This window comes from Pogona vitticeps, chromosome 5 (genome assembly GCF_051106095.1).
Source record: "Pogona vitticeps strain Pit_001003342236 chromosome 5, PviZW2.1, whole genome shotgun sequence".
NCBI lineage: Eukaryota > Metazoa > Chordata > Lepidosauria > Squamata > Agamidae > Pogona > Pogona vitticeps.
The window spans coordinates 180,660,990-180,676,716 of NC_135787.1; the positions used below are offsets into that span (position 1 = coordinate 180,660,990).

The 15,727-nt window shown below is 40.6% G+C and overlaps 1 protein-coding gene across 1 annotated transcript in view; it reads left to right on the plus strand.

Annotated features, from left to right (window-relative positions):
* The window catches only part of SLC25A18 (solute carrier family 25 member 18), a 24,181-nt gene continuing 8,454 nt past the window's right edge, over nt 1-15,727 (plus strand). The window contains exons 1-6 of the mRNA XM_020789072.3: nt 1-96; nt 5,973-6,098; nt 7,885-8,007; nt 11,309-11,364; nt 13,783-13,873; nt 15,371-15,489. Of these exons, the coding sequence (XP_020644731.1) occupies nt 6,076-6,098; nt 7,885-8,007; nt 11,309-11,364; nt 13,783-13,873; nt 15,371-15,489 (412 nt within the window). The 5' untranslated portion in view covers nt 1-96; nt 5,973-6,075. The remainder of the gene's footprint in view (nt 97-5,972; nt 6,099-7,884; nt 8,008-11,308; nt 11,365-13,782; nt 13,874-15,370; nt 15,490-15,727) is intronic.

Here is a 15,727-nt window from a genome sequence, read left to right on the forward strand (position 1 = left end):
GGGGTTGGTTAGAGGGAGGAATCTAGATGTGCGTCAGATGCTTAGAAGTGAGAGAACAGAGGAAGGGCGGAACCCAGGCTCTTGGAAAGAAGCAAGGTAAGCTTCTCCAATGTTCTTCCCTGACTTCAGCTCTCCTGTATCTGTTTTGCTTATATATATATTTAATGCTGCTGCTTCCAGAGGTGATTTACAAGTTAATTCCATTCTTTGTGCAAGCTAACTTAGAGAGGGAACCCTCTACCTACTTACTGCTCAGATTATTTATAATTCAGGATCCTTTATTATTATTTGTGGATAAATTATTTAGCCTCCACCCCAGTTAGAAATTAAAAGTGAATTTTTGACAAAAGATGTTGGTTTTTATCTCAAATAATGCAGCAGGAACAATCTCTATCTGTACCTCAGGGCACAGTTACCCTATTGGAATAAAACAAGTGATGGATCAGAGTTTTTGAAGTCAATTTAAAATCATGTGGTAGTCAGGTGGTTTTGGGGTCGATGCGTGTGGTCTCTTGGAACAACTTTTAATCCATTTTAAAGCTGTCTTGTATATCAGTCAAAGGGGCTACATGAGGTTTTAAAATTATTTAATTTGAGGTTTTGTCCTGTACTTGCCTGCCTGCTCTCATGCTCACATGTGTGTTCTTCATGCTGGCATGTGTGGGACTTGTCAAGTAATGGATTCTAGGATAACAGCTTTCAGGCTGCAAGGAGACCTTGCATTCCAATCTGTTATTTGCTTTCTATCTGTGATTTTGAGCTAGTACTATACCAGTTTGAAAGAAATAAAAAAAATTAAAACAAATATTAAAAATAACACCACCAACAGCAGAAGCAAGAGGCAGCCAGTGTGAGTGGAATTTTTATTTCAGACACAGATCCGGATGAATCTTTTCTAGCAACAAGGTAACTAAATAATGCTAACTGACAGTATGTGATTCATTGTTTACATATGACTCATGCACCTTCCAATTTTTTTTAGCATGACTGGACAAAAATGTCACATAACCGCTCATCAGCATTGTGACAATTATAAATACACATAATCTTTCATTTAATAATGGCTAATACAGCATTTCTGCTCCATGGATTGGTGCCTTGTCGTGGCGAAGGGGCTTGAGTAATTTAGAGAAGCTACGGACAATGCCGTGCAGGGACACCCAGGACAGACAGGTCATGGTGGAGAGTTCTGACCAAATGTGATCCAACTGGAGCAGGAACTGGCAAGCCACTCCAGTATCTTTGCCAAGAAAACTCCATGGACAAAAACAAAAGGCTAAAAGATACGACGCTGAAAGATGAGTCCCTCAGGTCGGAAGGTGTCCAACATGCTACTGAGGAAGAGCGGAGGACAAGTACAAGTAGCTCCAGAGCTAATGAAGTGATTGGGCCAAAGCCGAAAGGACACTCAGCCGTGGACACGCCTGGAAGTGAAAGGAAAGTCCGATGCTGCAAAGAAAAATACTGCATAGGAACCTGGAATGTAAGATACTGAGCGTCAGTGAACTAAAATGGATGGAAAGGGGCGAATTCAATTCAGATAATTATCATATCTACTATTGTGGGCAAGAATCCCGTAGAAGAAACGGTATAGCCCTGATAGTCAACAAAAGAGTGGGGAAAGCTGTATTGGGATACAATCTCAAAAATGATAGAATGATTTCAATATGAATCCAAGGCAGACCTTTCAACATCACAGTAATCCAGGTTTATACACCAACCACTGATGCTGAAGAGGCTGAAATTGACTAATTCTATGAAGATTTACAACACCTTCTAGAACTGACACCAAAGAAAGATGTTCTTCTCATTCTAGGGGACTGGAATGCTAAAGTAGGGAGTCAAGAGATAAAAGGAACAACAGGTAAGTTTGGCCTTGGAGTTCAAAATGAAGCAGGTCAAAGGCTAATAGAGTTTTGTGAAGAGAACAAGCTGGTCATCACAAACACTCTTTTCCAACAACACAAGAGGCGACTCTACACATGGACATTGCCAGATGGGTAATACCGAAATCAGATTGATTATATCCTCTGCAGCCAAAGATGGAGAAGCTCTATACAGTCAGCAAAAACAAGACCTTGAGGTGATTGTGGCTCTGATCATCAGCTTCTTATAGCAAAACTCAGGCTTAAACTGAAGAATGTAGGAAAAACCACTTGGCTAGTCAGCTATAATCTAAATCAAATCCCTTATGAATACACAGTGGAAGTGAAGAACAGATTTAAGGAACTTGATTTGGTGGACAGAGTGCCTGAAGAACTATAGATGGAGGCTCGTAACATTGTACAGAAGGCAGCAACAAAAACCATCCCAAAGAAAAGGAAATGCAAGAAAGCAAAGTGGCTGTCCAACGAGGCCTTACAAATAGTAGAGAAGAGAAGGAAAACAAAATGCAGGGGAGATAGGGAAACTTACAGAAAATTGAATGCAGACTTCCAAAGAAGAGACAAGAGGGCCTTCTTAAATGAACAGTGCAAAGAAACAGAGGAAAACAATAGAAAGGGAAAAACCAGAGGTCTGTTCAAGAAAATTGGAGCTATTAAAGGAACATTTTGTGCAAAGATGGACATGATAAAGGACAAAAATGGTAGGGACCTTACAGAAGCAGAAGACATCAAGAAGAGGTGGCAAGAATACACAGAGGAATTATACCAGAAATATCTGGATGTCCCGGACAACCCAGATAGTGTGGCTGCTGACCTTGAGCCAGACATCCTGGAGAGTGAAGTCAAGTGGGCCTTAGAAAGCTTGGCTAACAACAAGACCAGTGGAGGTGATGGCATTCCAGTTGAACTATTTAAAATCTTAAAAGATGATGCTGTTAAGGTGCTACACTCAAAATGCCAGAAAGTTTGGAAAACTCAGCAGTGGCCAGAGGATTGGAAAAGATCAGTCTGCATCCCAATCCCAAAGAAGGGCAATGCCAAAGAATGCTCCAACTACCGTACAATTGCACTCATTTCCCACGCTAGCAAGGTTATGTTCAAAATCCTACAAGGTAGGCTTCAGCAGTATGTGGACAGAGAACTCCCAGAAGTACAAGCTGAGTTTTAAAGGGGCAGAGGGACTAGAGACCAAATTACTAACATGTGCTGGATTATGGAGAAAGCTAGGGAGTTCCAGAAAAATATCTACTTCTGCTTCATTGACTATGCAAAAGCCTTTGACTGTGTGGACCACAGCAACCTATGGCAAGTTCTTAAAGAAATGGGAGCGCCTGACCACCTTATCTGTCTCCTGAGAAATCTATATGTGAGACAGGAAGCAGCAGTTAGAACTGGATATGGAACAACTGATTGGTTCAAAATTGGGAATGGAGTATTACAAGGTTGTATATACTCTGCCTGCTTATTTAATTTATATGCGGAATACATCATGGGAAAGGCTGGACTGGAGGAATCCTGAGCCGGAATTAAGATTGCCGGAAGAAATCTCAACAGCCTCAGATATGCAGATGATACCACTCTGATGGCAGAAAGTGAGGACGAATTAAAGAGCCTCTTACTGAGGGTGAAAGAGGAGAGCGCCAAAAATGGTCTGAAGCTTCATATTAAAAAAAAAACAAAGATCATGGCCATTGGTCCCATCACCTCCTGGCAAATAGAAGGGGAAGATATGGAGGCAGTCACTGATTTTACCTTCTTGGGCTCCATGATCATTGAAGATAGTGAAAGCAGCCACAAAATTAAAAGAAGCCTGCTTCTTGGGAGGAAAGTGATGACAAACCTGGACAGCATCTTAAAAAGCAGAGACCTCACCTTGCCGACAAAAGTCCGCATAGTCAAAGCTATGGTTTTTCCAGTGGCGATGTATGGAAGTGAGAGCTGGACCACAAAGAAGGCTAAAGAACTGATGCTTTCGAATTGTTGTGCTGGAGGACACTCTTGAGAGTCCCCTGGACTGCAAGGAGAACAATGCTATCCATTCTGAAGGAAATCAACCCTGAGTGCTCACTGGAAGGACAGATCCTGAAGCTCCAATACATTGGCCATCTCATGAGAAAAGAAGACTCCCTGGAAAAGGCCCTGATGTTGGGAAAGTGTGAAGGCAAGAGGAGAAGGGGACGACAGAGGACGAGATGGTTGGACAGTGTCATCAACGCTACCAACATGAATTTGTCCCAACTCCGGGAGGCAGTGGAAGACAGGAAGGCCTGGTGTGCTCTGGTCCATGGGGTCATGATGAGTCGGACACGACTTAATGACTAAACAACAACAACAAGCATTAAGGCACACCCAACCTTCTCAGAAGCAGATATTTTTAGCATTTTCTGCCCCAGTGCTGTCTTTCTTAAGCACCTCAGATGTCTTTCTCTGCCAAGTTCTAGGCTAAGCTAAAAGTAACATTTATTCAACTCCACAGCTGTCACATGGATTCTAGAATCCAGTGTATCACAAATTCTGCACTGTTTATCTCAGAATCCATTATCTCCTTTTATAATAGCCAAATAACCCGCGACAAATGTTTGCATAAAAAGGCATTTTTAATTAGGTAAAGTCATCCCTTCTCAGAAAGTAGAGACTTCTTTCCCCACCCCCAGTGCCTGTTTCACATACATACACATACAGACTACTTTTAATACCCTGCTCTGAAAGATCAAGGAAGAAATTAGTAAGTAAGGGTATAACATATATAAGATGACCCTTAACCCCCCAGAAAACACTTTGTGACCCCCCTTTGGGGGGGCAGAACCTCCAGGTTGGGAAACCCTGGTTTATCTCAAAGAACAAAGCACTTAAATGATGTGCAAAATCATGATGGTGTATAATTACACTGGAGTAATCTGATTCAGTTGATGGAAATATTTAATTTAAGCTAACTAAAATTATACCCCTTCCTTTCAGGTTTCGAGGCTCCCTAGGGTTCCTTTTTCTCCTGGGGAAACCTTTTGAGAGACTTGGAAATTTGTGTCTGTTTGTGGGGGAGCCTTTAATAGTAAAAAGGTGCTGCAGGCAGTCCTGATTTCACTGACAGCAATCGGGTGGCAATGTTTTACTATTAAAGGCTTCCTCATACTTCCAGGTACAAAGGAACACAAATGCTAACCAAGGGAAAAGGCAGCCCTAGGGAACTTCAGAACCTGAAAAGAGTGGTTAGGATGTTTTCCATTATTTTAAATTAATTACTTCCAGTGTCCAATCTGGGTTACACTGGGAATATATTTTACACAACAGGATTTTGCTCATTGTGTCTTTACTGTGTTCTGCTCATTCAGACCAACTCCTCACTTAAAGCAGCTTTGTTAAAAAAATTTTGAGATTAATAAAATGTCACAGTTTTTGATGTTAACAGCTGTGTGCTAACATCTCACTTCAGTGATGCAGAGATATATATCATAGTTGAGCGAATTTCAGTATGGCTTCATTCATCCTTTCAGTACTAAACACCTTGGTAGATAATAAGATTAGAGTGTCCGGTGTTCACAATTATTTCCCCTTCTATTCTGGTAGCGTATATGACCATACCGATTATTTTCATGCTTTAAAATTAATTTTCCCTCTTTTCAACAGCCTCCTAGCATTCCTAGCCTTGCTTTCAAGATAAATAGGTAAAATCTCTCTGTGTGTTCAGTTGTCTCTTTTATTGATCTGACTGGTATTTAATGAATCTCAAGCCCCTGCATCTTCTTCCTACAAACTTTCCTTCTTTGTTGCAGAGAAACAACTCAATAGATGTTCTTCTGAGTAACATGATCAAGATGCGCATTTTATTCTAGTGGTCAGGGAATTCCTATTTCTCACCTCCCTGGTGAGTTTGTGTTTGTATGAGTTGTGGGCTCATCTTCTACTAGAGAGATGATAGGGAAGAAAATATCAATTTGACTACACTAAATATCTTAGAAGTCATATCCGGAAGTTGATTGAATGATAAACTGCCCTTCTGTTTTTGAACTGACACTCTCATTTGTTATCTATAATGCACCCTTGGCAAGTAATATATCAAAGAGGCAGTAATGGTGTTCTCTCTCCCAGCTGAGTTCAGGCAGAGAGGAAAGTGCTTCTGTGTTTGAAAGAATTTTCCTGTGTCAGCTGTAGCCCAGCCACTACCACCAAGAAACAACATCCCCAAGGAACAATGAGGGACAAGAAGAAGATTAGGTCAGTGCTCTTTTTTTCCCTTGCCTTTATAAAGTAGAAGCTTTTGCTCTCCTGCAATATAAATTATGTTTAAGTTGTTGACGGTGGGAGCTAATGTGTGTGATGCTGGAGCCTAGGATAGTTCATACGTTACCTGTTTAAAAAATTATGCTGTTTATATACTACTTCATAATGCTTAAAGTAATTTAATTACACAGGCTACACATCCCCCCTGCCCCGCAAGCTGGATACTCAATGTATAGACCTCGGAAAGATGGAAGGTTAAGCCTTGAGCCAGTTACCTGAATCAATTTAATTTTTCTTGAAAAAGCTGAACGACTTGGACACATAAAAGGAAAAACCTGTTCATATTAGACATAAGTTCCTTATCAATTGGCTGCTGTTAATTTGGCTAACCTGGGTGACTTTTCAGCCTTCTTAAACAAATTCACAGAAGTTGAGCCTATCAAGTTGATAGTATAAACCCTGGCAACAAAATGGAATCTCTGTGCTCTGAACACCAGTTGCTGGAGAGGAGGGAAGTTGGGCTTCGAAGTTGCATGGGTGTTATTGTCTTTATACCCTGTTTGTTGGGCTTTGGTGCAAACTGGCCTAATCTCTGCTGCAAATGTTATATTGGGTGGATTCTTTGTTTAGACCCAGCAAGCGCCTTTTTTCTTTTGTTTTTCTTTGTGCATTGCAAATGTATGTGGCAGGCAAAGTTAATTCAATAGCAGATAGCAAAGCAAGGCAAAAGTAGTAGAGGTTGCTATCATTCTCAATTTTTATAAACCTCTGGATTAGAGAGGAGAAAAGGAAATAAATCTTCCAACTGCCGGATAGCTCAGTGGTTTAGGTATCTGACTGCAAAGCCAGAGGTTGGGAGTTTGAGTTCAATTCTACCTCCTTAGCATGGTCTGGATTCAATGATCCATAGGGTACTTTCCAGCTCTGCAGCTCTGAGATGATGATGATGATGAAATCACTTCATAGGATGACAGGACTGATAGGAAGAAGAGACTAAGAAATTTGTTTCTAGTAATGTATAAAACCTGAAGGGAAAAAGGATTTAGTTAAGGGATGTTTATGGAGGGTTGGAATGCAATGCAAGTAGCAGAGGTGTTGGGAGAGGCCTGGACATGAAATGCTTCCCACACATGGCCGTCTCATTTCAGAATTGTCAGTGTGTTTTCTTAAGTTGAATATGCGATCCCAGAATGCTCTGTGTACTCCATGCGGAATTGCCACTTCTTTGAACAAGTTTCTCAGTTGCTGTGTGCATGAAAACCCTCAAACAAGATATAGCCAGAAAAATAATGTAAATGCCACTATATTGATAGTAAAAGAAAATATAGCAAAGACCACCATGACACATCCTGTCAGCACCCACCTTGGCTTGCCACTGAGTGTAGGTTCATTGGGGAAGTATTGCTAATCACAGATCCCTGATGAGCTATGTTGTTTAGTCATTAAGTTGTGTCCGACTCTTCGTGACCCCATGGACCAGAGCACGCCAGGCCTTCCTGTCTTCATCCTCCTGGTGAGCTATAGGATGCATTATATGCAAACACATTTGATTATTAAAAAAAAATTAAACCTATATACAGTTAATGAGCAAGTCCAATATTAATTTGTCCGGTCTAATTAGTTTTACATCCATGGGTAGAAAACTGTCCACATTCTTGTACAAATTGTATTTACTCTCTAAAGTTGATGAACCATAGGAGGTTGACATCTAAAAATACACTCATTGTCAATAGCAAGAAAGCTACTGCACACTGCTAACATTTCTCTTTCTTCTTTCTAGCCTTCCAGCAAAGTTAATCAATGGAGGTGTTGCAGGACTTGTGGGAGTAACTTGTGTTTTCCCCATTGATTTGGCTAAAACCCGTCTCCAGAATCAGCAAGGGCAAGCAGTCTACACTGGAATGTATGTGCTCTAAGACTTTGTCTGATGTGATGGGTCCGTAGAACTTAAGAGAGTCCAAGCCTCTTTGAATTATGCCTATTTCAACCATGCTGGGAATGGTCAAAGTCTCTTCCTCCCATCCACATAACCATAATTGCCCCCATACCTTGGACTATAACATTTCTTATTGTTGATGAAAGTAGACTTTAGACCACAGATAAGCAACCAGTGAATTTAGACTTTGATGCAACCGTTGCTCTAACTTCATGTGTTCCTTGATGTAATTCCAAAGCCCTCTTAGAAGCAATCAGGTCCTCTGGCAAAAGGGGTCTCTCCCTTCCCTAGTAGTCCACTGAGTAAAGAGGGAAAGGGAGAGCTGAAGGAGAAAAGCAAGACCTATCCACTTTTGAATCTGCCTTACTTACTACTGTCTTTTCTTGAACCCACCACAACCAACAGACTTCTCCTCAAGGAAATGCATCTCTCAGCAATGAAGGGGTTTTCAGCTCCTGCTGTAGCCCATAGTAGCTTATGACCACAGTAACCACAAGAGTCTCTGTCATTTTTGTTGTAATGGACAAACAAGTCTTCCCTTCTGAAATTTCCCAATAGTTAAAATTATGTGAAACTTCAGATGTTTCCAAGTGCTTCCCATTGGTTACCTCAGAAACATGGCATCCTGTTACAGAATGGGTGCTGAGAACATATCTTGTCTAAGCCCTATTTTTCATAGATCAAACTCATTCATGCTGTATTATACCATCTTTCAGACACAACAAGTATCAGCTGTTTGATTTATGTTTATATATCTAAACATCTGTATCTTGCTTTTTTAAATTATCAGAAGGGTGGCCATTCTAGTCTGCAATTTGTTGCAGGAAAACCAACAGTATTTTGCATCATCCTAAAGGCTAACAAGTTGTCCTTGATATAAGCTTCTGTGGATTGTAATCCACGTGGTCATGTTCTTTTTAATAGGGGTTGTTGAGAGTGGGTTAACTAACTTTGGGGGATGAAATGTGCATATGTCCTGTCTACTGAGGTCATGCTCCATGTATTTGAAGAAATGGGCTGCAGTACACAAAGGTTTATATAAAATAAAACTTATTAATGTTTCAGGTGCCACAAGATTCTGCTCATTTGAATGCTTTTCTAAAAATTTGACAAAATAGAAAACAAAATTGTTGTAAATGCATGTTAAGAAAATGCTTCCTTCTTCCTGCCATCTGAAAAAGAGCAAAACACAGGAAGAGCAAGAATTCTCTGAGGTGACAGCTTCACAGGGTTGATGCCAGGACTAAGAAGGATCTGCTTGAAGTAACTACCTTCCAAAGCTTGAACCCCCTGAGGGAAGTGGTTATAAATGTCAATCTATAAGCCAAGGAGGCAAAGACTCAGAAAAGGAAGTTCTTTGACCTCCTCCCTCTTGTCCTTCCATCGTGATGCAATCTGGTTTCTCAGGGCAGTGGATTCCAAAGTTTGGGAGCAGCCACTGAGAAGGCTGTCTCTCTCATGTCCTCACCAAATAAACTTTAAAAAGTGATGGAACTGAGAGAAGGGCCCTCCTCAGAAGATCTTGAAGGCTGAATAGACTCAAATGGAGTGATATGATCCTTCAAATAGCCTAGACCTAAGCTATACTGTATAGGGCTTAGTGGGTGATAACCAGCACTTTGAACTGAGCCTGAAAACAGACTGGCAGCCAGTGAAACTGTTGTAATAAGGGAGCTAATGACAGGGAGTTAACTCCTTGTAACTAGCATCAGTGAGCAGTCTGGCTATAGCATTTTGAACCAGCTCTCTTCAAAGGCAGCCTCACACAAAGCAAGTTGCAGTAATCCAGACAAGGTGTAGCTAAGGTGTGTGTCCCTGTGCCCGGATTGGACAGCTCAAGGAATGGGTGCAGCCGGCATACCAGCTTTAGCTACGCTAATGCACTCCTGGCCACCACCGAGACCTGTGCATTCAAACTCAGGGTTGAGTCCAAGAGCACACCTAAGCAGCAAACCTGAATTTTCAAAGGGAATATAACTTCATCCAGTACAGGCTGGATCCCTGTCCCCCAATTTGCCATGTGACTCACCAGGAGCACCTCTTCTCTTGTCTGGATTACATTTTAGTTTGTTGATCCTCATCCAGTCCATTAATGACAACAGGCACTCGTTTTGGCACAGAACAGCTTCCATGAAATCAGATTAAAAGAAGAGATAGAGTTGGATATCATTAGTTGAGGCACCACTGTATGAGAAAGAGAAGAATCTGATCTTGCTTCCATATTATTTTCATTTTTTGCCTTAAGATTTGGTACTTTGCCATTTTATTGACCTTTTTGGACTTCTGAGGTTGGTTGTTGATGAAAATCCAACTTCTATAAGATACGTGTTTCTTTGCATTTTATCCAGAGCTATAATATCTATCAGACTAAAATCAACTGTTGTTGTGATCTGCCTTCCGTCCACTATGGAGAGAAAGGTGACATGTAAATAATTTAAATAAATAAATAGTTTTATCTGTGATAACTTGCTTGTCCCAATATAGTACTACAGTTTCATTTTCCAAAACTGGAGGTGTCTGGAATGTGTAATATGGAGGAAAAGATGTGAATAATCCATTAGATTTGGCTAACTGCTGATTAGTGATCTTTGTAGCTTGTTTATGCCTACACATGTCATCTGCTAATGATGCTAGCTTGGGGCATTTAGCTATGAAATGATGAGTTGCTTCTTTAGATTGATGATAGGCTCTATCAGTATCACGTCATGCTACATAATTATTTTTTTATAATATCTGGTGCAAATGACATGGCTCTGGATTGTGCAAATAAATCATGTTCAGCCTAAAGATGGCCTAATTCAAGCCACAAGTTCTGTTGTTGCTTATCAACATTATCATCCAGGAGATAACTAGGGTGCTGTCCATGTGGTCTTTCAAGCCATGTGTTTCTACACTGTAAGGCTTTCATTAATGTAGATTGATTCTCATTCACAAGTTGCAATGCTGTTAGTTCTTTATCCTTTTCTACTATCATCTGATGAAGTGGAGGTTTCTGCACCTTAATTTTGTTCTTTACTTTGTGATGAATGTAGTTTATAAAGTGGTGATCATTATGATTTTGGTGGGATTCCCCTGAGGAAAACCCCAGGCCAAAGCACACCACACTGCACAAAATAGTGAAAAAGAAAAATAATTGGCATGATGAAGTTTTGACTCCTTCATTTATCCACTTCTCTGAATGAATGCCTGCCTATTCTGGTTTATTACCTCTTAAATGTCAATTACAACCTAGAAATATATTTTGTTTGTTTGTCTCCCCTTATTCTAGGCGAGACTGTTTGATAAAAACTATACGCTCTGAAGGGTTCTTTGGAATATATCGAGGTAAGCTTTATAAACTGAGGCACTTTACTACTGAAGCATAATATTACAGTGCAATGGAGACAATGGTTATCTTTTGTTTTTTTCAAAGGAAAATAAAAGATGTATTTCGAAACATGTCAAGGATGGGTTTACATTAAATATTTATATTTTATTTATAAATTAAATCATAGCATTTAATTATAAATAAAGTTCCCCAATTCCTTTAGGAAAGAAGTGATAAGGCAAAAGTGAGTCTCCAGATGTCATTAATCGCAGTCAGTTTGGTTAGGGATTATGGGAGCTTTGGTCAAATAATATCTGGAGAATGACAGGTTGCCCATCACTGCTGTGTGGACTTGAATTCATTTTCAGTTTTAATTAGATAAAGACATAGTACTTTGGGTGCATGCCACAAAACAGAAGAAGCAACTTGAATGCAATGTATCTTTCTCTGTAACGCTGAAAAAAGCAGTTTCATACTAGAATGCTATTTACATTATTTTCTTATCTGCATTTCAGCTGGTAGCCCTATGAGATCAGCCCCACTTGTGAGGACTAGAGTTCCAGAATTCTTGGACTATGCAGTTTACAGAAGTCCTTTCTAGCTTCCCTTGATCTTTTTCACAGAAGCATTGACACACCTACCAAATTTGATTCATATATCCTGAATGTTGTACAACAACACTTTGTTGTACAACAACACCACAACACTTTGCTGATGGAGGAATTGGAGGGGTGTAGATTGAAAGTGGTGAGAAGTCCTGATTCCCAAATATACACTGAAGCCAACTTGGGCCATGGATTAAGTTACAGTACTTTAAGTTGCTCCACATATTGTTTCAATTATAAGGAGACCATAATGCCCTGTTGTTCTGTATATCTTGTAATACATAATGTGTATGCCACAATGACAACAAATACTGTAAATAAATAATTGAGCCTAATGTACTGAAAGGAAACGGTGGTCTCTCACAGTTTTGACTATCGTTCAAGAGCACCCTCTTGTGTTGGCACAATGTGCATCAAGCTCAAAGTGTAATAAGCAACGCTTAAGAAATACTGTATCACAAGACATTTTATAAGATAAGCTAGTGTTCTTCTTCATGGTCTCTGTGAATGCACACTAAAGGGCTTAATCTGTGCCTACGCAGAGGTCTCCGGAATATTCTAGAGCTCAAACATGCATTTGCTAGGACTGCCCCCCTAGTACACATGGTCCGCCTGTCCTTACGACTACCTCAGTTCCTTTTTGCCAGCACTGAGGTCTCGTCTTCTGTTGAGCTCTCTGTTTGTGCAATCTGGTTATTTTTCCTGAGGAAACATAATAATTGTATCGTTCTTAATTAGAATAGATTTTCTCTATTATTCTTTTGTGAGATTTGGATTTTTCCTTCCACTATTTCCCCTCCCACCCTTTCCCTTCCCGCCGTTTATGGCTCCCACAGGGCAGTTTAAGAGGTGCACTTCGTGCACGAATAAGTTGCCTGTGTCTGTTCGTGCCTTTTTTGTCCGGGAGAATTCTATCAACCGGCCTCCTGCTCCCATTGTAAAAATTTTACTAACTTTTACTAAACTTTTAAATGAGGTGTATGGATTGTTCAAACCATACACCTCACGTATGAGCTTGCTCAAAAGCCTCTGCCTACACAGATTAAGGCTCATTCCACCATAGCAATGGCCACTTCCACGGCTTTTCTGCGAGGTTTACCTATTCCAGATATTTGCAAGGCTGCTACTTCGTCCACTCCGTCGATGTTTGCATCCCATTATCTCCTGGATGTAAGGGCCAAGTCAGATGCTGCTTTCGGTCGTGCAGTCTTGTCCTTGGTCTTGCCGTGACGTTCCTCCACCTGTAAGGTAAGCTTGTTAATCACCCATTAGTGTGCATTCACAGAGACCACGAAGAAGAAAGAGAGGTTACTTACCTGTAACTCTGGTTCTTAGAGTGGTCATCTGTGAATTCACACTTCCCGCCCATCCTCCCCTTTGTCCATCACTTCTGTTTTCTTTTATTCAGTGGTGGGCAGTTTGGGAACTGAGGCAGTCGTAAGGACGGGCGGACCACATGTAGTATGGGGGCGGTCCTAGTGAATTCATGTTTGAGCTCTAGAATATTCCAGAGACCTCTGCACAGTTACAGATTAAACCCATTAGTGTGAATTTACAGATGACCACTCAAAGAACCAGAGTTACAGGTAAGTAACCTCTCTTTTCATTCTCTGTGTTAAGATGCAGTTTCATTACTTTAATATGACTTCAGATATATATATATGTATGTATGTATGTATGTATGTATGTATGTATGTATGTATGTATGTATGTATGTATGTATGTATGTATGTATGTATGTATGTATGTATGTGTATGTATATGTATATGTATATGTATATGTATATGTATATAAATAATTTCTTGTTCCTTTCTTCCGTCCTCTTATAGGGGCTGCTGTAAACTTAACTCTTGTCACTCCTGAAAAAGCAATCAAGTTGGCTGCCAATGACTTCTTCCGGCACTTGCTCTCCCAAGATGGGTAGGAGGAAAATGGCACTCTGTCCCTACAAGCTTTCTCAAATCTCTGGCTACGTAGTAACCTGTTGAGTTTTTGCAAAGCTGAATATTCTGACAGCATAGTAATTAATATGCAGTTCTGCTGCTGTATAAGCACTTCCATTGGGCAAGCCTGAAGAGCATATTGCTTCCTCAACAGCATTGCAGTCCCATGTTTTGCTATTGTCAGGACATTTTCCTCAATGGATGTTCTAATAGGATACTGGCTTTTATATTTTTCCTACAGCACATAAGGACATTTTCCTCAATGGATGTTCTAATAGGATACTGGCTTTTATGTTTTTCCTACAGCACATAAATCCTACAATATACAAGAGAAATGCCACTGTTCTGAATGTTGTGTGTGCTTGTCTAATTTTGTGTAGTTTCTGGAGGACTTTCTCCACCAGAGACATTCTAGTTTAGCCTTCCCCAAGCTGGTGACTGACCTTACTGATCAAGATAAACATTGCAGCTGGTAGGCTTCTCCCCCTCCTATGCTTTATTGTTTTTTCATTAATTCATATTGTTGACTCAAAAGCCAATGGTGTTCAGCAGACTGTATGCTCAGGTAAGGTAAGCAGAAAACTGCACCCTTAGGAGAGGCCTATGAGAGATGCTGGTCTTGTCTGTTTGAGATGTTTCTTATCCATAGTTACAGGACAGCGAGTCTGGTTCATGTGGCAGGCAGTTCAACCTTATTTTCTAAGATGCAGCAGGATAAGGGATATACATCTTCTCCATGATGGTGCTCAGCCTTCCCAGGGCTCAGAGCAACTGTAGGCAGAAACTTCATAGTAGACAAGAAGGCTTCCTGCCACACTAGCAAGCCTGGACAGGAAGTTCGGGTCTGGGTATTTAAAGTAATGACACTTGGAACACCTCAAACAAACAGCACCAAGACAAGCCTCCATTTCTGCCATAAGCCTCTCCTAAGCAGATAATTTTATGCACACTTACTTGGACACAAATCATATTGAACAGCATAGGCATCTGTGTAAACAACCAAAATGAATGAAAAATAGGAGGGCAGAAGCCTAGTAATTACAACTGTAGCTTTCACCAGAGTTTAATAATGTGCTCAATGCCGAGATGGACATGTGAGCAACTGAGCATCTACAAACTGAAACATTTCAGTTGTGGTTTCCTGCCAAGCACACTGCTGGTGAAGGCACTAAACTAGGTGAAGTTATTTCCCTCCATGTTATATGATAAGCTTAAGGCTAAATGTATGAATACTTTTCGGAGCAATAGTATAGTGGTAAATTTTGATGCTCCCAAGAACATTTTGTTGTCAGGAGGAAATATTCTCCCTGCTCCCAGCTGCTAAGCTTGGTGGCAATAGAGAAGCTTGAGGAGGGTGGCGGATGGTGTTATTACTGCTGTTACAGGCAACCCTAGTGCTTTCATGCTGCAACCCCTGGCTCCACTACACCAGTGCCTTGGAGCCATTCCTTTGCATTTGTGCTCCTCTCAACAGAAAAGAACTGTCACTGGCGAGGGAGATGCTGGCTGGCTGTGGAGCCGGGACTTGCCAGGTGGTGGTCACATCCCCCATGGAAATGCTGAAAATCCAGTTGCAGGATGCTGGACGGCTAGGTAAGATACAGTTTGGAGGTATCTCCAAACCAATTGTAGCAGTGGCTTATTTTTTGTAGTAATATATATTGTTTATTTGCTAACTAATTTTGTTATCTGCTATGTGTAAACAATTGTCCCTGCTGTTCCCTCCTTATTTTCTTCCTTCTGGGAGTGTCTTGATAAAATGTTACTAGGCTTGTAATTCTTCATGAGCTCTGTTCCCGGACAATTTCTAGAAATGAAACACTCTAAAAGT